General features: G+C 39.5%; 1 protein-coding gene across 4 annotated transcripts in view; it reads right to left on the bottom strand.

The window, feature by feature from the left end:
* The window catches only part of HAPLN1 (hyaluronan and proteoglycan link protein 1), a 70,950-nt gene that overhangs the window by 29,150 nt on the left and 13,881 nt on the right, over positions 1–27,919 (bottom strand). For 3 of the 4 annotated variants that reach the window (XM_042449744.1, XM_042449743.1, XM_042449746.1), the window contains exon 2: positions 3,150–3,275. In XM_042449744.1, the coding sequence (XP_042305678.1) occupies positions 3,150–3,249 (100 nt within the window). In that variant the 5' untranslated portion in view covers positions 3,250–3,275. Of the gene's footprint in view, positions 1–3,149; positions 3,276–3,833; positions 3,919–27,919 lie in introns of those variants that run through there. The other variant, XM_042449745.1, reaches the window with a different exon arrangement.

The following is a 27,919-nucleotide window of genomic DNA, read 5'->3' as shown; positions in this document are numbered from 1 at the left end:
AATTCTTGTACCTCACCTGAAATGTAAAAATCTCTAAGGTGGACCATATCTATGGTTTTCACTTTTTTCTTTGGCCTTCTTTTCTTCCAAAACTGAGAATATTTTGATATTAATTGCATGGTCATTGACAGCATTTTGTTTTCATTTGGGGCATACACTTGGCTCAATTCATTTTTGTCATAAGAAAGAAAGAAATAAAATGTCACAAAATTCTACACCACATTCTCTAAACATGTCACATACAAAAATAATTTTCTCTACAATATTATCATAGATTAATGCCAGATGTGGCCTGCGATAAACACTGTCTTATTAGCTGGAGACAGAGAGGCCAGATGGAAGTTTAAATTAAACAGATCCTATCTGTAAGAACAACTATGGATGGAATATGATAGAAAAAAAATATTACCTTTTCATAGGGTATATTTCATAGGGGGCAAACGGTTAAATTGTTTTAAGTGCTGGGCTATGTTCAACATATATCTTTAAATCTCTTTCTTTAAAGGAAAGTGTACGTATGATTCTCATTTTTTAAATAGTGAAAGATTAATGTGTTCAGGAATAAGATCTTCCCAAGTCAATCTTCTCCAGGGCAAACAGGCTCAGTTCCTTTAACAGGGAATGTGTGAACATTAAGTTTGATATAGAAATTGGAAGGTTAGTATTTTGCACTACAACTCCCAGAGCATCCTGATAATATGGTCATTGTCTATGCTGGCTGGAGGATTTTGGAAGTTACACTCCAAGGAAGTAATATTCTTCCAAGCTCTAGTTTTATACTATTTTTTTTTTTTTTTTTTTTGCATTTGAACTGCAAGCCTATCATTGCCTTATTGCTGAAAATGTTGTCACATGAATACCAGCAGCTTTAAATTTGTTCTTGACTAGCAGCTCTGGAGTGCTAAATTACTACTTGAAGTTTCAGTTCTAGTTTACTGTTTTCTTTTTCTGGGTTGTTTAAACAAGATATTATCAGTGTGTGGTGTTTAGACGCCGCATGCTGTGATGATGCCAGGAAGCCAGCTTGAAGCCACCCGGCTGACCAGATGTAGGCAGCTTCATGACACTCTGAAGGTGTGGCATTTACACACTGCACACCGCCAGAGCACCATGAAGCTGCCATGGGGTGGCAGTGGGGCTGACAAAGCCAGCTTTTCCCTGCTCAAAAAAGTAGCAGATCTTATCCACTCCTTTCTCAGCCAGGTTGGGTGGCTTGGGGCCACGGCATGGGTTTGCCATGGCCCCATCCCTCTTCAGAAGGGGCAGCTTGAAGCCGCCCCTTCTTGCCATTCTGTTTCCCCCATGTATGTTAAAACACAAACACTTTTGTCTTATTTACAAAAACAGTTGTATCCTTTAAAAAGATAACATCCTTTATGCTGCTTCATTAATTCAAAAAATCATAGGATAGCTATTAGTTTTCCTTGTCACAAACTGTAGGGAAACAGTAGTTTACTTTCCACTGAAGTGTCAGTACATTTCAAATAGGCAAAAGTAGGTTACAGTTACAGTTGCCATTTAATTAAAGTACTGCTGTCTGAAAAAGAAGCTCTAGTGCAGTGATGGCGAACCTTTTAGAGACTGAGCATCCAAATGCAAAGGCATAGGACTTCCAGGGGGCAGGACTTCCCCGAACACAGCTGAAGGGCCGGGGGAGGGGAGAACCTCTTCTCTCTGCCCTCCCATGCCTTTACTTGTCTCCAGGAAGGCAGCTGGAGGCCTAGGAGGGTGGGGGGAAGATGAGGAACAAGCACACACCTGTTACCTGCCCTCCCAGACCTTTAGCTGTGCCCAGAGAGGTGTGAGCCTATTCCTACTCTTTCCCAGCCCTTCCATTTCTCTGATTGCCCTCAGAAATGCCTTTAATGTCAGAGAAAGCGCGTGTGCCATAGGTTTGGCACCAAACCCTAGTGTGTTGCGTCTGTCTCTATTGGTTCCTGAAGGGAAAACCATTTTGTAAGTTATGATGAAACATGTTCTGGGCCAAAGCAAAAGTTACACATTGCCATTAACTTATTTTTAAAAAGTCCTGGAATTAAAAAAAATATATTCATGTATCAAGCAATCTTTTATCTTTTGCTGTTATGAAGTACCAAAGTATTGCTCCAAAGGGGCCAATATCAACAGACAATACCAACCAAATCAAGAGCTGAATTCTTAGAATGGACCCCTTAATAATACTCATGCTTTTACAAAGTGAATTTGTTTTCAGTCTAATAGTCTTGCCTCAAATAAACAGTATGAATTTTTTTCTTGTGTCTACCACTCCTACACCAATACATCCCAATTTCATTTTTGACCTTGAAGACAGAATCTGTTATCTGGAGGTGCTAGGCTTTGGAAATCCACACTGAGAGAACTGAAAATGCTGAACCCTTATTTTTATATCAAAGTCTAGCATAGCACACATTTTTGGAAAGTGCACCAGAAAAGTGGCATTGAATGTTCAAACTTCATATGGTACCCATAGGCTGCATAATTTAAGTTGTCAAAATGTAATATATACAACTGGGAGAAGCTCATTGTCTTTTATCCTGCCTGTCACTTTTGCATTAATAAATGCTTTGGCTTGCTTCATACTGGATGACCCTCAGCTGCTGAAGCTGCCTGGAACTGAAAAACAGCTGCATTACACTGCAGCCTCAGAGCTTCATACAGCCAACCATAACCTTAGGATTGAAATGGATATACAGGATTATGCAGAGAGGCTACATATCTTTTTATACCAATGAAAGCTTATCTGGAAAGGCATCTCTTTAGTGAGGTAAGCTACTTTTTATATTGCTTGGGTTGTCCACTGATTTTTTTCAACACTGTCTAATCGGTTATCACTATGTGATATGAAAGGCTTCTACTATATGATATGCTGCATATAATATTAATTCTGCAGTAAGGCAAGTATATCTCATAAACCAATTGCTTATCTACTGGTCTCAATATGCATGCACTTTATTTTTTAGCATAGAGTGTTTCTGAGTGAAAAATCATTGCAGGATTGCACACTGAAGAACTGCAGTTAAAATCTTAAACCACTGCAAGTTTCAGGGTTCAGAATATATGAATGCAACATAACAGCAAAGACAACTAATCTTTAAAGAAAAAGTAGCAAATTTACAGCATCACAGTTGCTGTTTAAATCTTTTACTTACCATGGATGTGAATAATTCTGTCATGCTCCAGTGTGAAGTTGGCAGCATGATCGTCAGCCCAGCAGAAAGAAATCAGCACCAGAAAAAGTAGACTCTTCATCTTTTGTAGTCCAAGAATCTTCTTCACTGTGAGAGCACCACATACAAAGTAGCTGGTGAAATGTGGAAATCTTAACAGTGATGCAGTGCACAACTTGTTACAGCCCCATGATTCTCTCATTGCTCTATGATGATTTAACCCACTCTGCTAGAAAACTTAAAGCAATGAGTGACTTTCAAGGAAAAGTACATTTAAAGATTAGCTTCTTTATCAGGGTGTTTTGCTGTACAGGGTATTAACTGACAATCAGTTGAGACATGCAATAAATTACTTTGCTCATTAAAAGTATACAAAGAGAAGACATGCAGTTGTCTTCTTCAAATCATAAAATGGAAATAGGCAGTCCCTATGGTTCTTAAGTGTTAAATGGTTTTTGGTCTGTTTGTTGGTTCAGTACTCTGAATTTATTCTATTTCTGCCCAACTAACTATCATGGGCCATAACTCAAATACTATATGTATTATAATAATATAGGGATGTTCAAAAACATCCTAGTTTACTTAGCAAAGAAGTATGATGCCTTCATCTGTCTAAGAAGCATAGGGGCTGACCAGCAAAGGCATACTTTATTTGAATACGCTTACCATTTTAGAGTCTAGTCTACAGTAAATGTTGAAAACCATGCACAAAGTAGGTTAGGATTGCATGTGCTACCACTGCAGTTGCCCTGATTGATTTTTCATTCATTTCTATCTAGAATGCTGACGCACTAAATTGTGTGCCAGGTAGGGTCTCTGCAGTCAGCATAGCTGCTGAGCGCTGCAGGGAGAAAACTCTGCCAGCCCTCAGAGTATTAATTAAGCAAATGAAGACACACAAAAAAGATGACAAAAACGAAGGAAATGTTAAGCAGAAGGTTCAGAATATCGGATTCTTTGGAAACGTCATTTTTATTTCACTCTATCTCTCTCTCTCTCTCCCTCCCTCTTTCTTTCTCTCTCCTTTCAAAATGTGCATGAAAATAATATCTTGTGAACAGAGGATACACTGCAGACAAGAATGAATAGGAGTGATATAGAAAATGCACTCTTCCTTCCCCACCACCTTGTTTTGTATTGAAATGTAGGGTGGGAACCAAGCAAAACCAGAGAGCAAAATGGGACCTATTTTTGATTTTACAGGCAGTGTTTATTTTAACCATCATCTGTTCTGCAATTTAATCCATGAGCTGCTGCTCTCACAAGAAATTACTTGCTTAGGAGTAGGTGCAAAAGCTATTGCAGCCACAGCCTCTGGCACTGCATCACCATCCAGAGTCACACCATGATATTGTGCTGCAGCAAGAGCATGCCAGCAGCATTGCTTCCCAGGTAAGCATCACTATAATTTAGGCTAAAAGGAAATTATTGATCCAGGACTATTGGCAGCTTGGCACATGCATTTCCAGCAATGTAAAATAGAGAGACCGTGTGGTGTAGTGGTCTGAACGCTGGACTGTGACTCTGGAAATCAGAGTTTAATTCTCTGCTGCAGCATAAAAATCTGCTGGGTGACCCTGGGCAAGTCACACTCTCTCAGCTCAGAGGATGGCAATGGCAACCCCCCCCCCCCCCCGAAGAAACTTGCCAAGAAAGCCCTATGATACGTTCACTTTAGGGTCACCATAAGTAAAAAATGACTTGGACGCAGACAACAACAACAACAAATACAGATATCAGCATAACCAGTGACGGTACTTAATTTTGGTACTACATGATCCTCTTAAATTGCAGGTGTCAGGCAATGTAATGATATGGACAAACAGCCAACTTGCTATATCATCGTTGTCGTCATCATCATCATCTCCCTGCCTTTTTGCCAGTCTAAGATTGATAATGGCTTACAAAAGTTAAATCAGATACAGCTGGAAAAATATACATCATATAAAATTTAAAAATATAATTAAATGATCCATAAAATTAAAAGGAGTTAAAAGTATAACCAATAAAAAGAACAAATATAAACAACACAGTATTGTAAATGAAAGGCCTTTGCCCCCTGAGCTGTCAGCTCTTAAAGGCCTGCTGAAACCAAAAAGATCTTCACCTGCTTAAGAAAGGAGAGTACTAAGGGAGCTTGGGAGTAGCCATCAAGTAGGCGATCAAGTAGGGACATTTCACACTACACAGTTATTCTTCTATGATTCCACTTTGATTGTTATGGCTGCATTTTATGTAATTCTGGGTATTGTAGTTTGGGAGATATAAGAGCATATACCTCTCACTAACCTGCAAATCTATGATTCCCTAGGATGGAATCACAGCTGTTAATGTGGAATAATAGTGCTATGATTGTATAGTGTGAATTCACCTCTTTTTGCTTCATTTCAGTCTATTTGGGGACCTTTTTCTTTGTTTTCTATTTAAAAATTCAAAAGTAATACATGGCCAATGTAACTTTTTTTTTTCAAAATAACTTTTTACTAAATAGAAAAAATAAGTAGGAATTATCTCTGTCTGTTTATTTGTCTATACCTATGGATGTGAAATAACTTGTTAAATTATTTCTTGAAGACAGTTGCAGAACAATTCTGATGCTTGATTTTGTTTAGGGTTCCAAAAGTTTTGAGTAAATATATATCTCACCTCCAGTTTGTTTTACCACAATGCCTACCTTACAATTTTGTAATGGTTTTTCAGTCTGTAACCCCGCTTCGATCCAATGGGAGAGACGGGGAAACATAAATAAAATTTATCATTGTTATTATTACCTTTCCCTACTCTGTCAAAAGAACAGGAGTGGTCCTCTCAAGACTACCATATGCTACTCAACACTAATTTGTCTTGCGTGATGCTGGTCATATTTATTTTTCCCATTCTCAACTGACTGCTAGTCTAGGAATTGAAACAGAACTGAGAAAACATATTTGGTGGCATACACTGCAAAACATCCTTTTATCTGAATACAAGAGTTCTAAGTCAAGATTCTCTTTAGGAAATGTTTGTTTTATAAATTTGTGTATTGGCTGTAATTGGTTTTGCTTTTCCAGCAGGCACAGTGTTTGTAAGACTTTTTGGTTTCCATTACAGTCACTGATTTTTATGCCAGTGATGGACACAGTGGGTTTGGAACCCAGGAAAAGTTTTGGCTTCATGGACTAAATGAAACATGCTGAGCTAGATTTGTGACAACATATGTTAGTTTAGCATGGTACTGTTCCTGTTTGGATTAGCAATGGATAAGAGCTGTCCAGAGAAATACAGCAAACCTGTCTCTTATTTCTTCATGCCTTCCTGCTTTTCCTCACCATACACTGAAGTATATCATATATCCTTGGTTTTTCAAAACAACCCCTTTCTCTCCTGAAAATACATCTAGTTTGTTCTTGCACACCAGAATGAAGCATTTCAAGTTTTCTCATCACTTAATGAGATTATATTGGTTTTTTGGGGGGAGGAGGAAGAATTTCAGGACTTTTTTGGACAAAAATCAGCTGGTCATTTTAAACAAAGGCAAGCTTTTGTGCAAAAGAATCATTGCACAGAAAACCACTTTCTGCAGAGGTTTTGTACAAAACATGGGAGTGGGGTGGCAGTAGGCTTCCACAAAATAGACCTGGGGCTTCCCACTTACATTTAACCCAGTGTATGATTCGCCTTCTCTACATATGTAAATCGTTTCCACAAGGTCTGTCGTTTCCACTATGAAAGTGGATCTTGTCATCCCCACTTGTTTGCACTGCTTCAAAATGCATGTCAATCATCTGTGCATCATCAGTGATGCAAGTGGCAGCCTGGGCAGCCCAGCTTGGGAAGTTTATATAAGACTTGATTGACTGATTTTGCAACTACTTGCAATCAGTGAGGCAAGTAGTTGCAATCAAATCGTCTATAAGTGTTATTTTTTTAAAAAATCATGTGCCCATAGGTCACACCACAAGCACAAAGGCAGTGCTGGTGGGGGGGGGGGATGGTATATCTATCAAAAACTGAGGAGGGATGGTAAATACCCTTCAGCTATTAGTCCCTCCCCTCCCAAGAATGATGTGATTCAGATCCTTTGCTCCCATTTTTTGAACACACTTCAGAGTTGATTCTCTTCAAAAGAACTGCTAGGAAACTAGTGTCTGAAACACTTGTCTGGGTTTGTGTGTGTGTGTGTTTGCCTTGTTTTATTGTCACAGAAATCGATCAAAGTAGGATCGGAACTGGTTTCAAATGGGAACGATGGTCATATACAGTACCTGGATCAGGAATTCACTTTAAATCATAGTGATTTTTACAATTTTTAGATTGTAAGCTTGAGGGCAGGGAACTGTCTTATTAAAAATAATAATAATTGTAAGCCGCTTTGAGAGCCTTTAGGGCGGGGTATAAATACTGTAAATAAATAAAAAATAAAAAATAGTGGGAACGTGCCCCTGAAATGCAAACAAACAAACAAACCCTTGCTGTGGTTGATTATTTTCTCAATAAGTTATTGCCTGTCAAGAAATCCTTTCTCATTAAGGAGAATAAAGTTTGGAAGTATTCTTTACACATCTAATGGACACTCAAACAGTGGCTTGTCACTATAGGCTTGGGTGTAATATTTGAGACTGCCCATGAATTCAGACCAGGGTTATAATAAAAGGCGGGGCCTTATGGGCTCAACCTGCCAACAGGGAGCAGACCAAAGCTATTTAATCTGTCTTGTCCTCATCAGCCTCTTTTGCGAGATTGCATCCCACCCTCATGGCAGTATGGAAATGTTTGGTCGCTTTGGGCCAGGTAGGAATTTCTCCCCTCTTTCCTGTTTTTTTTTTTTTTTTTTTGCCTACCTCATACTGTTTCTAGGGATGGGTAATGGGCTTAGGGCAGGATGTTAAATAGGTTTCCCCTGGCCTAAATGGGGGTGGGGGAACAATCGGTGTGCACCCAGGCACCCCACTGAGGTGAAACATCTGGATAGGGGCAGCTTTTACATGTCAAGGGCCATGGAGGCTGCTTGTGAAACAGCCTTTGGGGAAGATATGGGGGGGGGGGTTGCCTTCTCTTACAAACTCGAGGGAGTTTGGGAGGGCGTGCCTCATATCTACCTCCCTATGACTGGCTGAGGGTACAATCCGAGGATTTGGTTGCCCTCAGAGTCTGGTGTTTTCACCCTATGGGGAAGGCTGAAGAGCCAGTCTAGGTAAAGACAGCAGAACCCGCATCAGGATTTCACCCTCAGTTGAAGTCTCAAAAGTTTACAGTTATCAGTTGGAGTTTAAATAGGTTTTAGGTCTAATAAAGGCCCATTTATTTACATCCAATTTATGTGTCTGTCCTCTTTATTTCATGGTGGGGGATCAAAACACATTTTCATTTCTATTTATATCTTACATATAATAAAATAGATTTGTCTCAAGTACCTGCTTACATCACATAAGGGGACAGCAGTCCATCACAACCAAGGGACACATTCATATAGGAACAAATAGGTGGTCCATTTCAAGATACAGAATAACAAGTTCACTATCCTTGTAAACAAGGTGATATTGTACTGTCCTATGCCTGTTAATGACAACTGTTATTTCTGTTTACTATGGCAAAGTATCGTGGCACTGTTATTGAGATGTTGGTGATGGGATATTTTGTATACAGAATAAAGCTAACAGATTTGTAGGCTTTCTAAAAATCAAAATTAATCAGGAAGAGGACATTTTGAAAGTGCAAATGGCACTGGATCTTTGCTTTGAAAGGGCTTCTTTCTCAGCTGAGGAGAGTGTGGCTGCCTCCTTGCTCAAGTCAGAAGAAAAGGATTACAATACAAACTAGACAGTCCAATGGGGAGGGGGCATGGGGTGAAGGGGGCATGCATGGGGGGGCCTCCACAGAATCATAAAATTGTAGAGTTGGAAGAGACCACAAGGGCCATCCAGTCCAAACCCCTGCCACGCAGGAAGTCAGAATCAAAGCATCCTCGACAGATGGCTATCCAGTCTCTGCTTAAAGACCTCCAAGGAAGAAGATCCCACCACACTCTGAGGGAGTATGTTCCACTGTTGAACAGTCATCAGTATATCACTGACACACTGATGAACCAATGCAATGTACAGTGGAATATTGCACATGCAACTGTGTGGCCAACTAATGTGGCATCTAGGCAGATATGGGAAATACTTGGAGGTCGCAGGCAGTGTGTTTGTGTGACAGTGCACAGGCAACAAAAAAGTATTAGCCAGCTGCTAATACACTGCACTTGCTTTTTCAATAAATATCGTTTTTTTCCCCTTTTCACAAAACTAAGCATGGATTTTTTTTAAAAAAAATAACTTCATGCAAATTCTCTACATATAATACTTGATTCATAGGTCAAACAATACAAAGGTAAAAGGACGAAGCCAGTTTTTCTACTTATGAGCAAAGTAATTAATACTGACAGCTTTGGTTTCATTTGATGGCCCTGTTATCCCACATCATGATTGTTTGGGGATTTGCCTGCTTAATTATTGCATAAAATGCAACATCATATTGTCCCTGTAAATTTAACCATAGTATGGTAAAGGTAAAAGCCATCCTAACTCCAATATCTGGAGCATATTGTGGTGGAGGCTTTCTCAAGTCCTTTTCTACAGTGAGATTTTGCAATCAGAAAATAACTTTTAATAGCTCTCAGAGCAATAAATCCTTCTTGTGAATTTGAGTAAATAGTTCTAGGACAAGTCATGATTAAATTTAAAGTTAGTTACAGTTAATGGGTTCACGAAAGAGCAAGTTACAGGGATGATCCATTTACATGGAATGTAAATCAGTACTTAGTGTTGCAGCCAGACTGATCCTTCTGGGAACCATTTCATCAGTGTTAAATGTTCTATCAGAATTGACTCTCAGTTCTATAATTGGTACTAGGAGGAAACTGTGCTATGTTTTTATTTGATAGTTTGCATTGCTCTTGGGAATAATAAAAACAGCAGTTCTTATAAAGAATGGGCAATTTTTAAATGATAGCATCATGAGGAATCAAAATGTCAGTTTGGGGTTAGGTGGGAACTTTATTTGGCTACTTAAAAAAAAAAAGGAACCAAGAACTTTACAATATTTGCAGATGTCTTCATTCTTTTGACGGAATAAACTTGAGATTTAGAACAACAAATGTGGGAGAAAGTGAAACTGAAAAATTAGGTCATCCCGGCAGAGGGATTTGAGTGCTCACATCTATATCTTCAGTTTTGTTTGTGGTGCTAAATCCCACCTTTCTCCTGACAGGCTCCTCATCCATATGGTAAGCAAGTAACACATGGGTGTTTCTGATACTAGTGGATTTTTTTTTAAAAAGTTTTCAAAATGTTTGCAGTGTATATACCTGATTGCTCTGAAAATAAAATAAAAGAACTTGTAACATAGTGCAAAAGCTCTGAGAACCAAACATACAAGCAAACAATAGTATCAGAAAACAAATACTACCACCCATCTTTTACTTGGGCATATGTTCCACTGAATATGTGTGTGGGGGGGGCCTTTTGCATAAAAATCTAGGAACTGTAGTATACGAGGTATGTCAGATAAGCTTATTTGCCTTCTCTAGGAAATGCATATCTTTTCAGATTCTGATCTCTGTATTTTAATGACTTTCCTAAGGAATACATTCCATGAAGTGTCTGTCAGTGAAACTGTTGTGTACTGTGTCACTATAGTAACAGCAAAATTAAAGTTGTGTTCAAGGCTGTGGTCAAGTGAGTGAGATCAGCAGAAGAAAAAAAAGATAAAAGACTGTGTTCTGAGCCCCTTCTTTCCATTATATTCAATGACATTCAGCAATACTGCAAGCAAACCATAATTCACTACTCAAACACACACTGGCAATACTATCTAGAATTACATGTTCACTGTGTGTGCCAAGAACTAAATTACGCAAAGAGTTAAAAGGGTTACTTAAAAAAACTTCCATGCATTTTGGAAAATACAGCCTTGCTAATGCTGGTTTGAAGTGTAAATGTTACAGAGCATAGTTCTTTTCCTGCTTATTTTTGTATTTATATCTGCTGTTTGAGTGACTTCTTTATATTTATGAACATTAAGGATCCAAATATCACCATATTGGCGAGATATAGACCGGCGCCATTTGCTCCGTGCGGGAGCCGCAGCAGCCAAACCGCGCGGCTCCCGCGCGGAGCAAAAAGAAGCTCCATTTTGGAGCTTCTTTTTGCGGCGCCTTTATGACGTCGCGAGGCGCCTGGGGCGGACTCGCGATGTCATAGACGCCGCGCGATGTCCGGACGCACAGCGTCCGATACGTAAAGATGGTGGCGCCCGTATGAACAGGGCGCCGCCATCTTGTACGTATTCTATACGTACTAGGGTTAGGGGGGTGCAGAAGCACCGCCCCTTCCTAACCCTAGTACGTATAGAATACGTACTAAATGGCGGTCTATATCCCGCCATTGTCTAATACCATTTTATTGTTGCTAACTGCCATTAAGTTTACTTTGGCTTATGGTGACCCTATGAAAGACTTCCAAGTTAGCCTATCCTCAACAGCCCTGCTCAGATTTTGCAGACAGAGCTGTGGCTTGATTTGCTCTAGGAACCATTTACTATCTGTCTTTTTTGCAGCCCATGGTATCTATAGAATGCTTCTCCAGCACCACATTTCAAATGACTGGATTTTTGTGTCTTTCTTCACTGTCCAGCTTTCACTCCATATGCTTTATATAGCTCTTTTCCTATTTACCTAAGTTGTTTTCAACATTGTATAAGGGGAATCAAATAGTGAATTGAGATTCCCCCCCCCCATAAAATGAAAATTATCTTCCTAATTCTTGTTTTTCAGGAAAAGAAGACCAATATCTCGAATGTTCAAGGAAGAGTTTGAATCATTTAAAGCTTGTTCAAGCTACTAATACACATCCCATTCTAATAAGCTATTAAGCACGTGCATGGAGGGGAATCTTTGTGATTGGATCTCATCTCTTCTGTGTGAAGTTGGAGGTGAACGAGGAGGAAAAGGTCTGCTGCATCTGTGTCATCATTCCCATTGTCTGAAATTCCCTCTAGGCTCTCTTGACAAGGCTAAGACTGCGCACATGGGGAAGGAAGTTTGTAGGGAGACAGTAACCCCACCTCAGAAGACCACTGAGCTTTTACAAGAGGGGCAATACAGCCTGAAACTGTGGACCTTTTCTGCTGTTGTCTTTTGTGTGGTGCAGGCTCCTAAGAAAGCAGTGGGAGAAGGCCATAATGCAGATTCAGAGGAGATGCCTTGCCAGGAAGAAGGAAAAAGCCACAAGGAGATTTGGTGCTAAACAGAACTCAATTGATAAATAAGATAGAGAAGGTTCACTGCATGCCTCATTTCTCCATTTTCATACACCATGACAAAAAAAAATTCAGGCTGTTTTGTACAATATAAACAACAAATTATCTAAGATATATCATTAGTGAGAGAAATCAGTGTCATTGACTTTCATGCTGAAGCTAAGGTGTATAGGTGCGTATGTCAGGGAGGGGGGTTGCAATGTCTGTGGTAACTTAGATTAGTCCGAGCTGCTGTTGAAAACAAAGCTTTCAGGATATTTATTCACCTGATACAAGACTAGTCACCAAATAGTGTTGTCAAGGATGCAGAAAGGTATTTCTTGAGCAAGGAAAAAAAAAACAAATGAGGCAACACAACCATAAAGAGTAACATGTTTTATCTAGCATAAGCTTTTGTAGACTCCATCCCACTTGATCAAGAATTCTTGACCAGGAATTTCTCTTGAATGGCTGTCCACATCTTAGTAACCTGCAGGAATGGCCCCTCTTAGCTTTGAAGAACAATAACTAAGCAGAAGTGTATCTGCGTCAGAGTGAGTTACACTGAACCACAGTATGTAATATTCTGATTAATTCTCTATCCCTGCTCTTGCATAGCTGATCCACTCCAACTTTTTTTTAAGAATAAAGGAAGAGTTCATTTCAGTGGAGGATGCCTTACAAGTTAGTTCAAAACTGGTCAAATGTAGCAGAGAACATGGCACTGATAATAGAGCCTCCATTTATATCCACAGTATAGGAAAGAAAAGTTTAACAGACTCAGCAGTCTTCACTCCCTGTTCATTAGTAAAGCTCCTTTTGTAATCCTGGAAAAATTTAATACCAACTTCGACATTTAGGGCTTGTCATTCAAATACCCCTAAAAAGATATTGCTAACCTAGCAGCAAAAATCAGCATGAATCCTGAATGAAATTTGGAAACATGCTGAACTTTTCTGCACCAGCTGTTTATTTAACAGCTCCTCAATTGTTCATCAGACATCCTAGTCTGATCTTCACATGGTGCTTTAAATCTTGACCAGTAAAGCTAAGCACAAACAAGCATCTGTATTCTAAGTAAATAAAACAGTGACAACCGGGGGGGGGGGGGGAGCAGGATTTGGGGAAAGCAGTGTTATAAGTTGTTGTGTGCCTGCAGGTGAATTCTGACTTATGGAAACCCTAAGGCAAACCTATCATGGGGCAAATTTTGTTCAGTGGGGGTTTGCCATTGTGCTCCTCTGAGGTTGAGGAGCTTAGGGCCAGTGAGTTTTCATATTAAAGTGGGGATTTGAACTTTGGTCTCCAGAGTTGTCATCCAATGTTCAAACTGCTATACCACACTGGTTCTGATATATATGCCTTAATGCTTTCTCTAAGTTTCCTGGGATTCTTTAGCTGCTTGAGTTCTTGGACTCAGCTAAAAGTCAGATTTAGGCTTACTATGAAACCCACACTAATAACCCCCATCAATGCTGACTTCAGAACACCCCACTGGTTCAACAATCTCTATATGAAAATACTGAAACCTTGATTTCTGCTACCTTTTAAAAAGTGAGCACAATCTCAACATTAGTCCTGCTTTCTTAACATTGCATCTTCTGCTATCTGGACCAATACACAATGCCTATAGAAGAAGAAAGTTTGGTTCTCTGGGTGTTCAGGCAAGAACCCCCAGAAGATCTCACATTTGGTGATGCTGTTCGGGGCTCCTGGAAGCTGAAATCTAACATATCTGAAAGGTCAAAAAGGTCTCTGCTCCTGCCATATAGAAATGTATTGATACAGGACTGCCATGATTGTGTTCTCCTAGCATGTTGTGCAAGCTATTACAACAAACCCAACAAAATGACTTCCATCTTCATGGTTAATCTGGGTTCAGAGCTTCATTTTTAGTTACCACAAGTCAAGCATAAGGTCTATTAAAATGAAGCCATCTTGTTTGATTTTGTTATAGTAAAATATATTTGCAAAGAAATATATGGGTGATGATTTGTCAAATTAACAGGATTCAGATTAACAATGAAATAGTCACACAGCTCTGCTATGTCAGATCTCAACTTTTCATCTGAATTTCTGCCTAAATTTTTTCTGTTTCTATAAATTTCCTATGGGATGCTGGCACCTTAAAATGTCTGGAAAATGGAACAAACTCTTGAAGCTCCAGAAGTTTTTTCAGTATTTTAGGCAAAGATCCTCATGTAGACATGTCTGTAAAGAGTAGTTATGTTCAGGCACTAAACGTCTATTTGGTGGATGCTATAACCTATGAATGCTTCTTAGACTATATAAATGTAGCCTACATGCTACATGCACAATCTAAGCATCCTAATGAATGTATATAGGGAAGAAGTAGGCTCTGCCACTCCATCACATGTTTATTAGACATCTTGGAAAAAATACTTTTTTGATTACAGCTCTCATAAACCCACAACTGATTGAAGGATTCTGGGAATTATAGTCCAAAAGTAAAATTGTCAAGCTTTGGTTCATTACATGCTTCTTGAATGCCTGGTAAAGAGCTATTATAAGATATGATTGATAAAGTAGGTTGGTTTAAACATGAGAGAGATCATATAGTGTTGGTGAACATTGTGATGAGAACATTTAAGCCCTCAAGATGACTATTCAATGTCCCACATTAAGGTTTATCACAGGCCACAGGATAGTTGATATTGCAAAAGTTACTGTGTGAGACCAGGATTCTGTCATGGTAAATTGCTCATGCAATGGACCCTGACATGAGTAATTTTACAACCTTGGTGATCATACAAAGAGGCATCCAATACTACTTTGGGCAAATGGAAGGGCAGCATTGGTAGCCATGGTGGCAAAAGGAGGAATCTCTCTTTGTGTAGCCTGTTTCTTGTCCATTTGGTAGAATTCAAAGATATAGTCATGTTAGTCTGTAGAATCAGTATATAGAAAGATCTTGTAGCACCTTTGAGACTAACTGAAAAAAGAATTGGCAGCATGAGCTTTCATAGACTAAAGTCTACTTCCTCAGATTAACTTAAAGGGCTTCTCAGGAATAAGACAATTGGGGTGGAGGGGCTTGGAAAACTGCCTGTGCCTCTAGAGAAAAGTGGGCAGCCCCTTCTTCATTCTACTGCTTGCACTTCCACCTTTTTTCTTGTCACCATGCTCCACTGTGTACCATCACTCTTCTTCTTCCTACGTAACTACACTGGCAAAGAAGAATTTTATAGAATCCAGGTTTAGGTCTTTAGGTGATCAATGGGTCACATTATGTGAAAAGTCGCTGGTGCTGTTCAACTGCCACCAGCAGAATGTTAAGTCTAACATTATTTTACTTATGCAGTCTTTCCCAGAATATGAGTCAAACTGGTTAAAGATGCATCAGAACACCTCAGCTGGCAAAGATCACTGAAGGACAGTGCATCTGTACTGTGTGAACCTCCTGCTGTGGTTTTAAATACTTTTACATGTAGCAAATGGCACCAGCATGAGAAAAATTATAAGGCCCATTTTTGTGGGGTTTTTAGGTAAACAATTCGGTCATACAAAGTTCCACTGAGGGGGAAAAATAAATAAATAAGAAATTTCCTGTCTAGATGTGTCAGACAGAAGAGGACTTACATAAAAATACTAAATGGCTAAAATGAATTTGTGTCCTTGTGTGACCAAAAAGGAGCTTGTAGAAATATCTATTTGAATGTTGTAGCTTAGCCTTAAGACATTTTGAATAGTAAAAACACCACAAATACTGTAACAATATAACAAATTCCTCACTTTTAACTATGCTGTACTGTCAGTATATCTGCATGCTAAACTTTAAGGGGTTTCATTACTATTTTGTCACATTTCCTTTCAATCATAGCAAGATTATACTGAGAAATGATTTGAATTATATGGTGTTCAGTTATTTTCTGTAAAATGTTGTTCATTCATCTCAAGTCTTTTTGTAAACTTTTGTGTGTGTGATTTTTTTTTACTATGCCAACTCAATAAATGCATTCTCTGAAAACCCATTTTCAGTCTTTTGGGTATCTTATAAAAAAATCTGACTTCAATGAATTTCTGTTATCATTTTAAATGTATGCTTCACAGGAATGTTACAAAGTTCAGTGGAAGAAATTAGGATGCATTCTAATTTAATCTAATTGACTCTAGACAACAACTTTTTATCTTAGCGGCTCAGGCTCACCATGTCAAGCAACAATTGCCTCTAGAAAACGAATAGCAAACTTTTTGTATTTGTTTCCCTGTTGATATTGCCCTGCTACCCAAACAACCTATGCTGACAATTTATTGCTGGGGTTAGAAATGTGAATCACTTGCTCTAAGATATTAAAAACAAAACACAACAGGAGAATTCTGTGCACACTGTTTTCTTGGACTAATAAACTCTTTCACTTTGTACTAAAATCTTGGCTAGACACTGGAATGCTGAATACACAAAAGAAGATGTAGGATTAATCTCATTTTCTCTGCCTTAATTTGTCTTCATTCATTTACAATTATGTATACAACCAATATGTGTACAAGATGTACTGGCATATGAGCAATCTGATGTGATAACAATCACACCTTATGCCTTTTCAAAGAGTTCTCAGTCGATGAAGAACATGAGTGGAAGGCATTTGGATCTTACTGGTGGGCTTCCTATAGGCATTCAGTTAGCCACTGGGAAGAGAATGATGGACAAGAACTGCTTTTTGTCAGCTTCAGTGTGTCACTTCTTATGTTCTTATGCAAAGGCCAAGGGCCCTTATCATACATATGGGATATTTATACATTCAGCCCCACCATATTGCTATGGAAGTGGTTTTTAAAAGGGTTTGTGACTTAAATTGGGCAGTATGTATATAAAGCCCAAGTTTTTTCCCCTGAAGTTATTTTGAGAAGAATGAAAGGTAGGACTTTATCTTACCTGGTCATATAGGTATTAATGCTAAAAGGAATTTCTTCTACAAAAACAAACAAACACATTGTTAAGTATTGCATGCCTGCCCCTGTGTGAGTACAGGTGCATTCTCTGATTCAAACCCAGCATGATATTAGGGAGCAGGAGATGCCCCTGAAACAGAACACATGGTAAAACAGAGTTTCAAGGCAAAATATCAAAGAAATTTTGGAACAAAAGACAATGCTCCAGCTTGATGCTAGAGGTTCCCACCAGATGGTTTTTAGGGATGAATTCCAAAATCCATTGGAATGCCTTGAGTCATAATGGCTACATTCCATAATGCAGTAGAAACTATACTTGTGCTTACTCCTGATCAGTCTGATTGGAATCAGCATGACTAACAATTGTTTAAGTACACCTGATTGAAAACTCTGTGGATCACAGTTTTGGGTTCTATATTCATAGTCCTCTTTCTACATTGTTTTAAACCTGGGCACACAGAAAGCGAAGGTCTCTTGCTCAGTGATAGAATGCATAATTTCAATACAGAAACTCCCGAGTTCAATCCCTGGCTTCTCCAGTTAAAGAAAACCATTCACCTGAAAATAGGAAATGCCTCCAGTAAAGACCTGCTTCCAGTTAGACTAGACAGAAGTGAGACATATAGAGCAGTGGCTTCTAGTTCTGCACTCCTAAATAACTAGGGAATAATTCAAATAATTTGAATAAACATCCATACAATTCTGCTATTATTGCAGAATAAGTGGGTCATGCATTTTATTTAGTTGCAATGCATGTAATTAAAAAAAATAACCTAGGGTTTTTTCTGTGTATGCTATGATTAGTTAGCTATATTTCTTGCATTGGTGTCTGAAAAATATTTGTTATTGTAAGCTTGTACAGTGTAGCACTCCGTAAACACTGAACTGAAAGCAGGCAGAAAAGATCACACTGACTGGCCCTATCTTCTGCCTGGTGCAGAAAACATAATAGACTTGGAACAACTACTAAAGAAAATTTAAGAAGAAAGTGCAAAGGCAGGCAGGAATGACCACAGTGAATTTACACAAATTCAGCCTAGACAATGAATAAATCAAAATAGTAAGAGTTCCCATGCCTTGGATCAGACATTGATCAGAATGGGTACTGCAGTCAAGAGATCAGAAGAAGACTAAGAATGGGGAGAGCGTCTGTGAAAAGAACTAGTAAAGATAATACAACTGAGCATGAAAGTGAGAATAGTACAAGCCATTGTATTCCCCATATACCATGTATGGAAGCGAGAGCTGAACAGTGAGGAAAATGGGCAAGTGGAAAATCAATTCATTTGAAATCTGGTACTGGAGAAGAGTGCTAAGGATACTGTGGACAGCTCAAAAGACAAACAAATGGGTCCTAGAACAGATCAAGCCTGAGATCTCCCTGGAAGCCAAGATGATAAAGTTGAGGTTGTCGTACCAGGGACGTAGCTAGGATTTTAGGAAGGGGGGGGGGTGTCCAGACTAAGTGCCACTATTATAATGGGGCTTGGGTGTGGCGGCGCAGCAGCACACACCATTCATTTTTCTAATGGAAGGGGGGGTCCGGACCCCAAGAACCCCCCCCCCGGGCTACGTCCCTGGTCGTACTTTGGCCACATCAGAAGGCACGATACATTGGAAAAGATAATAATGCTGGGAAAGGTGGAGGGAAGCAGAAAGAGAGGAAGACCACATGCTTGATGGATGTACTCTATTAAGGAGTCATGGATATGAATTTGTAAGACCTAAGCAGAGTGGTGGAGGATAGGGTGTCTTGGAGATTTCTCAGCTACAGGGTCACCATGAGTTGAGATTGACTTAAAGGCAGCTAACAACAACAAGAAGCTCCCTTGTTCAATCTTGTTTCTCCAATTAAAAGAGACACTTAATTTGTAGAACTGGGGAAGGCCTCTGTGTGAACACATTGTTCATGCATTTAAAACAACAACAACAGGCAACACCTTTATTAGGACCAATGGAAGTACAATAAAAGCATGCAAACCTTTGAATTCTTCAAAACCGATACGGAGCATTTGAAAGCTCAAAAACCTCTCTCTCTTGCCCAGTTGTAGATTTTCGTTATTGTTCTTTTTCATGGATCAACATGGCTACTTTTGTATAGGAATAGGCAGTGATTCCTGAACTAGTTACCATGTTATGACAAATTTAATTCTCAGCATCATTTGTAAGCTATGTTGATTACATTTTTGAAAAGTAGAACAGAAATTCCAGAAGCACATAGAGAGAGAAAGAGAAACAGACAGACAGACAGGAAGTAAGGAGGGAGGGGGAGAGGAAGAGGGAAGCTAGGCAAATTGCCAGTATCTTAAAATTGTCAAATAACCAAGTGATAGAATCTGATATACCATTTGTTCTTCCTCCATCACAGTTAATGTTGATTGCATTGAAGAACAAGCTGCCCTTTTCTTTAAGAGAATCACCTATTTGCTGGAGGCTATCATAGGCCTACCCTCAAATACATAGATAGTAGTTAATTGGGCCCACTGCAACCCATTTCTCTTCCCCCTTTCTTTGCTGCTCATGACTGAAACCTCAAGGTTCATCTGCTATCTTAATTCAAAGCATAGACATCAAATGTAGCAGAATGACAAACCAAACTTAAGAGGTGTGCAGCAAAAGCAGGTGTGCTTAACTGAACCATCTCCATGTCCAGAGGGTAATGGTGTGTTGCCTTTTTGATTTTGTTTCCCTCCTGCCTTTTCTTGCTAAGAAGGTGAGTACTGCTGCTGCTATATTTTTTCCTCCAGCAATGAAATGGCGTAGTGGTCTAGCAGAACCTAATTTGTCAGTGAATTCCATACACGTCTGCTTTCTTCTACCTCATATTGTTCAGGGAGCTTCCTCTGCATTTTTGCTGATTTTACATTAACCTTGCTTGTTGCATCCACTGCTTCAAGGTGGTATAAGAGATTAGCACAGGTGGAAAACACTGTATCAGCCAGATGTGTCCCAAATGTAAAGAAAATATTAGCTACACAAATTTTCACCATAGAGGATGTAGGGAATGATCCACACTCTGCAAGAGCTGTGCCATATTCCTGCTTGACCTTGAGCAAGTTTGCTCCAAAAAGGAACAAGGATTCTGCAGTGCAACTTTGCACCATTCCTGCTGAATGGTCTTGCCTAAGGTTACAATTTGTAATATGCAGATATTATGGAAATAACATTTATTTTAAAACGAAAGACTTAAATCCCAGTTCACCTCTTATAATTTTTCTATTTATATCCACTACATTACATTTTATTGAGGAAAATTTATGTTGATGCACACACATAGAATAAAGTGTATCTTTCTATTGTGGAATCACTTTTCAGGTTATAGATTCCATTTATAGAAACTCCATTGTGGAATTTATTTTTACAATATGTTTTGTGAAGTATTTCGCAAGTATTTGGAATCAGGAGGTAACCCAGTCGGCCCTTTGCGGATTCTTTATCCAAGGATTCAAACATCCATGGCATGAAAATATTCAAAATAAGTATACATTCCAAAAAGTAAACCTTGATTTTGCCATTTTAGATAAGGGACACCATTTTATCATGCCACTGTATTTAATGGAACTTGAGAATCCACAGATTTTGGTATCTATGGTAGGTCCCCAGCAGATAACAAGGGTTCACTGTATTTGCAGTTCTTCATTTGTCTTACTTGTTAGTCACTACTCTCGCTTGGCAGCAATTCAGAATATATGTCCAGCTCAGCTCTACTAATGTAGATACTTCAGACATTATTTATCTCCTAAACAGAAAACTTCTTCATTTGGGGTCTATATCACACCAGCAAACAGAGCATTTTTCATGCAATGTTTCTCATCACATTCTCAGTGGGGCTCCTCTCATTTAAACTGGGTACAGGACTGAAGGGGCTATACAGACAGGCAACATGTAGCCACCTCTTTTTGCCCCAGATTGGGACCATGGCAATTGCATGCCACGGTCTCCAGAGGACAGAAAAAGAAGCCACGGAAAGCAGCTTCCTTTCAGCATCTTGGAAGGGGCATCATAGGTGCGCCAGCGTGCCATGATAACACCCCTTCCACGCTGCGCCATTTGGGTGCTGCGCCGCAGTGGCATCATCATGGCACACACCGTTTAAATGGGCATGTGCAAAAATGGCACTATGGGGGCAGGGTCACAGTGTCAAGTGTGCAGATGCTATGCCGTGACTCCACCCACAGGCCGGCACAAAGTGCCGGTCAGTATTCCCTCTCAAGTCTCAGCCAACATTCAGAGTATGGCATGAAAAAAGCTTTCAGTTTAAAAGAAATTTAGCTATAGAAACGTTCTCAAGGACCACATTCCATCAATACATAAGGCCAAATTAAAAATGATGAGAACTAAAAATGCCAGTATATTTTAGCTTAAAACTTTTACTGCCTTGAGGCATTTCAACCTTTTACAATGGGGGAAAGACATACAAAACCTGGGACACCATCAAATGATGACAGCATGAAGAAGAGGACATAGCCTTCTGGGAAATCCTTAAGGGGTATGTATGTTGAGACCTTGGGAAGGCTGGATTTTGGCCCAGGGCTGAGGTTCCCAACCTTTGATTTTGACTGTGACACTAATCAGTAGTTTTGTAAAGTATTACAAAATGTGTATTTGTTTATTTAGGCTGCACTTTTGCCTTTCAGAAATGCAAAGTGGCTACCTATTTATTTATTTATTATCTTACCTTTCTCCTATCATGTGACCCATAAAACAATAAAAACAGAAATCCAAGAAAAATGAATTAAAGTTTGATTAAATACTCTGGTGTGAAATTAGGAGCTAAGCGTTGATTCTGTTACTGTTATAGTATCCTTTTTGCAACTGCAGAGAAAGCATGGTTTCACAGTACCCTGTGCCAAGCTAGCTACTAGCATTGTTTTGAAGTGATTGCTTTACATGTTGTTATTCTTATATATAAAGAAAATGTGATGATTTCAGAAGTGTGCACCTGCAATTTTGAAATTGTGCTTGGACATTCCTTGGCAATGCAGCTCCCTTTTGCTCTTTGCTGATGTAGCAATTTCTGCTCTAAGAATGCTTAATCCCACTGGCAAAAGGTCAAAGGGCAGAAAAGGAACTGTATTTGGAATATTACTACCACAACCTGATAAGAAATGCTGCCATAATGTATACTAGCAGTTAAATGGAAATCTGTACTTCAGTGATATCATCATGACCTTTCTAGTCCTGGAGTTATCTATTACATGCAGCCGCATCTCTCTTCCTGCATCATCTGTAATTTAGGAAGAATAAAGGAGGCACCTACACCAGAATCATTGCGAACAGGCTCATTCATAGAATTTCTTTAAGCTGAGCAAACACACCAAGGAATCCAAATGGGTTTGTAGCCATTCTGAACTTAATCCATCCTTGTAAGGAGAGATGCTGCTTTGCCATAGAACAACAACACTGAAGGTCCAAGCCAAAACATATCATTTCAAAGTTGTATGCTAGGTATTTCATGAAATCAGATTCTTTCATGCTATCAGCTCTTGATTCAAAATAAAGTTGCTCATTTGGGCTTTTAAGACTACTATGCATTGCACACCATTACTGTCTCTGTTTATTTTTTTTCTCATGAAAAAAAATACTTTATATACTGTGACTACGACTTTCAGACAGCCAGCATAGTGATATGAGTGCTGGACTCTGGAAACCAGGGTTCAATTCCCAGCTCAGCCATGAAATCCACTGGGTGACTTTGGGCAAGTCACATGCTCTCAGCATCAGGGGAAGGCAATGGCGAACTTCCTCAGAACAAATCTCCCCCTGCAAAAAACAAAAAAACAAAAAAGGGAAAAGGAAAAAAAAAAAGAAACACCAGCCACAACCATGATAGGTTCACATTAGGGTTGCCATAAGTCAGAAATGACTTGAAGGCACATAACAACAACCTGTAATTTTCACATTAGTATCACTAACATGAGGCATAGGCCTAACTCCAAGCTGACATTCACAGTAGCACTGGATTTTCAACCTCTCCCCCTTCCCAGCACTGAAAATCTGTTCTAAAAAGTTTCACCACCCTTTCAAACAGGTTTTTAAGATATTTAGGATTCCGAGGAGGAGGTGGAAGAAAGGAGAGATTATGGCCCTCCTGCTTGCACTCAAGGGTCGAATAACAGCACTGAATTTCAGCCACACATTTCTGAACAGCAGGATCTTTTGCATACTTTCTTTTGATAGAAATAAGGATTGACCATACCCTCTATCCTATACTTCAACTCACTTCATTACAGTCAGCACACCTTATCCATTTTTTTTATCCACAGCTTCAAGTATCCACAGTTTGAAAATCTTGAAAAAAGTATAAATTCCAAATAGCAATCCTTGATTTTCTGTTTTATATAAGGGATGCCATTTTGCTATGCCATTATATTTAATGGCACTTGAGCACTTGAGCAACCCCCAGTGGATAACAAGGACCCACTATATCTGAGACACATTTTCAGTCAGCAGCAGAAGTGATGCTCTTTTCTTTTTCTTGCAACTGTGCTATTGCGCAAATTGTATTTTCACCTGGTTCTTTGTTCATTAATTTGGGGCCTTTTTCAAGAACACTATTTTGCTTTCTGGGCAATTCTGACATTTGTGTCTCTTGTCTTGAAACACCCTTAAGTGCCTTTTTACTAACCAAAATAAAAAAACACACTGTGATGGGATCAGTGATTTCTGCTTTGAAATGCTTCAGCTTTCTTTGGATAGCATCTCCTTGTATCAGATGGTCCCATTCTTTCCCTGACACTGGATGACCATTATCCTGTGTAAAATGCTCAATTCATGTTATGCTACCTCCTAATTACTGGCTGTTGCTGTTGTTGACAGCAGTCCTCTTTGAAGTATTGATAGCTCTAATTTTTCATTTTTCTTTTCCTAGGATGAAATATAATGATGATTTTTGAAATAAAACAAATAATAGAATCGTTTATAATAATGGTGCAATCCAGAGCTAAAAAGTAAGTGACAGAGAGAAGTAATGGTCCATAGTGATCAATAATGCTGTCAATATTGTTGATGCTGAGCTGTTTCCTCCATTTATTGATCATATGATAATAAGTGACCTGAAAGGGCCTTTATTAAGTGAGAGTCTCTGAAGACCCAAATTTGGGAACATGATCCTAGATGTTATTGTAGGACAACATCCATCATCCCTAGCCAGAATGATTTGCAATGATGGGCAATGTAATCCAAAAACACCAGGGGAACTAAAGCTGGGAATCATTCAGTACCTAATTTGAATTTACTATGCTGTCTGAAGGGGAACCTTCATGGGCCTGAAAAATTATAGCTCCAATTCTGTTATTTTCAAGGTTCAAAACAAGGCCTATTTTTTAGCAAGCAACATTTGCAGTCAGCCGTATTATTGCTTTGTTCATCTGTGTAAATAAACAACAAAAAGTATACAGGTTTGGTAAATATTGCCAAAACTAGGTTGAAATGTTTCATACATTGCCAGAAATAACTGGTGAGGGAAATTTAATGGATGGGGAGGTCCTGACTGAACATACTACCATATGTCCAAAGAAATAACTATAGTGTCATAAACAACATTTACAAGAAACTCAGTGGAATAAACATAATGGCAAATGGAGCATGAAATGGGTTCTACCCATGCCAAGTCTTCACTATAATAAAACCTCAAGTACAAATTCCCATTAGACCAATTTACTTTCAAGTTGATTAACTGGTATAGTCATTTCATGTAAACAACTTTTAAAGATTTTTTTTTTTTTTTTTGGCTTCTTGAAGTAAACACATGTTGACTTTTTCCAGTGGATACATTTGTGACAAATTGTTTCTCAAATTAGTCAGGCATCCAGAATGTGAAAGAATACTTTCTAAAAATTCTAAAAAGAAGAGACCAGTAGGTATTAAGGTATTCAAAAGACATATAAATCCTTCTATGTGCTGTTTTTGTTGGTCTACATAGATGGTCCTTACCTTTCATATTTGGAACTAGTTCATGTATATATTTGTTATACAGTGGAAAGGAGAAGCTAGGCATAGTCAGAGATGCGTTCTAGACTTTAGAAAAGTTGATTCAGTAAATTTAGGGAAATATTGGGGGTGATCCTGTGGTCAGGAATACTAGAAGAGAAGGGAGTTCAGGATGGAAGGGAGTTTTTCAAAAGGGAAATACTTAAGGCACAATTTCAAACTGTTCCAATGAGGTGGAAAAGGGGGAGATGTTTCAAGAAACCAGGATGAATGACTAAAGAACTTTCAACTGAGCTAAGTTTTAAATGGGAGATGTATAAGAAATGGAAAAAAGGGGGAAATCACCAAAGAGGATTTCAAAGAAATAGCTAGCATGTGTATTATTATTATTATTATTTATTTATATGTGTACAGGTAAAGTCAGAAAAGCTGAAGTGCAGAATGAGCTCAGGCTTGCTAGAAAGGTTAAGAACAATAAAAAGGGGCTTTTGGGGGTATTTCTGTAGCAAAAGGGGACAGAAGGAAATGGTAGGGCCAATGCGTGGAGAAGACAGAAAAATGATAACAGGGGACAGAGAAAAGGCAGAACTATTGTCTTCTCAGAAAAGGAAAAGGGACCTCAAACTGAGGAAAATGGAGCAGAGGAAAATAGAGGAAAAACAGCACAGAATAAATAAAGAGGTAGTGCAGGAATATCTGGTTAATCTAAATGATTTGAAGTCTTCGGGACCAGATGGGCTATATTCAAGGGTAGTGAAAGAAATGGAACATGTAATCTCAGAGCCATTGGCAATACTGGAGAACAGGAGAAGTCCCAGCAGACTGGAGGAGGGCAAATGCCGTCCCCATGTTCAAAAAGGGGGAAAAAAGAGGATCTCAACAATTATCACTGCATTGGTCTGACATTAATACCAGGAAAGATTCTAGAGTAGCTCATTAAACAGAGGCCTGGTACAGACTGCCCCAAAGGGTTGGCCTGCACCCGCCCCTTTTCATGCTGGACTGGGGCCAGGGCAGCCTCACTGGCAGCCCGGCAGCCCCAAAACATCGTTATCTGGGCCACAAAGAAGCAGCAAAATGCCACTTCTCCATGGTCCAGAAAAGGGGTGTCCTTGGGGCTTCATGCCCCCGGACACCCAGACAGCCAGGAGGAGAAAGGGGCGTCCCCTTTCCCCTCAGGATCATTCCCGTAGCTGTGTAGTTGCTGCGGGAACAAGCCGCTCTCGGAAGGAGCTGCAAAATGCAGTTCCTTCCTGCAACATCATAAGGGCTGTGTTGCAGTGGCCATGGGGACATTGTGCGGCAGCGCCGGCATCATGGTAGCCCCTGTGTGGGCGGGAAGTTGCCATGATGCTGGTGCTGCCATGGACTAGGGTTAGGGAGCGTGTGCTTGGTGTGCACTCCCTAACCCTAGTATCGCTGGCAGCACGCTGCTTTACTGTACTGGCCCAAAGAGTCTGTGAACATTTAGAAGGGGATGCCATAATCACAAAAAGTCAGCATGGGTTTCTGAAAAACAAGTCATGCCAGACTTATCTGATCTCTTTTTTGATAAAATTACCCGTTTGATAGATGAAGGAAATGCTGTGGATATAACATATCTTGATTTTAGAAAGGTTTTTCACAAGGTCCCCCATGATATTCTTGCAAACTGGTAGGTAAGTGGATTAGTAACTGGTTGACCGGCTGAACCGAGTCCTAGTAGATCACAAATTGAACATGAGTCAACAGTGTGATGCAGCTAAAAAGGTCAATGTGATTCTAGGTTGCATCAACAGAGGTATAGTGTCTAGATCAAGGGAAATAATAGTGCCACTCTATTCTGTTTTGGTCAGGCTTCACCTAGAATCCAATGTCCAATTCTGGGCACTGGATTCAATTCAAAAAGGATGTTGAGAAGCTGGAGCGTGTCCAGAAGAGGGCTGTTTAAGTATTTGAAGGGGGTGTCATATTGAGGATGGAGTAAGCTTATTTTTTTGCTACTCCAGATAATAGGACATGGAACAATGGATGGATTCCACCTAAAAATTAGGAGGAGGTTCTTGACAGTAAGAACTGTTTCACAGTGGAACACACTCCCTTGGAGAGAGGTGGAGTCTTCTTCTTTGGAGTTCTTCAAACAGAGGCTGAATGGCCATCTGTGGGGGGGGTGTTTTATTGTGAGTTCCTGTATGGCAGGAGGTTGGACTGGATGGCACTTGTGGCCTTTTCAGCTCTATTATTTTAAGTATATTTTTACCTGGAGGCAGTGCTTGTCTGATCAGTAACCAATGGACACAGTAATACTTAAAACAGGAGATCTTTCTTGTGCAGTGCATCTCTAAAAAGTGTTCAGGGGAAGTTCTGCTTGTGCATGACCTGTAGACTACCACCTGTGGCAGGACTTTCTTGATACATGTAAACCCAGTTCATCACAAAACCATCAGAGGTCTCATTCACACTCACTTTTTTGCATCGAAAAGCTCTGGGGTCTCCTTGGTGATGCCCCACCGAATGGATCAGGGTAACAGTTCCCACTATGTTCAGTTCGCACTGATAGAATTCCTCCTTGAAGTTCACACTGAAAGCGACTTGGCAGCACTGGCAGCAAAGGGAGATGTGGAAGGGGAGCAAGAGGAGGGAAACGGTGGCGGTAGTGAGGGGGGCAAGGA

This window comes from Sceloporus undulatus, chromosome 2 (genome assembly GCF_019175285.1).
Source record: "Sceloporus undulatus isolate JIND9_A2432 ecotype Alabama chromosome 2, SceUnd_v1.1, whole genome shotgun sequence".
In the NCBI taxonomy this organism is placed as follows: domain Eukaryota; kingdom Metazoa; phylum Chordata; class Lepidosauria; order Squamata; family Phrynosomatidae; genus Sceloporus; species Sceloporus undulatus.
The sequence above is the reverse complement of the archived record's forward strand: the minus strand, read 5'-3'. Positions and strand labels throughout refer to the sequence as shown.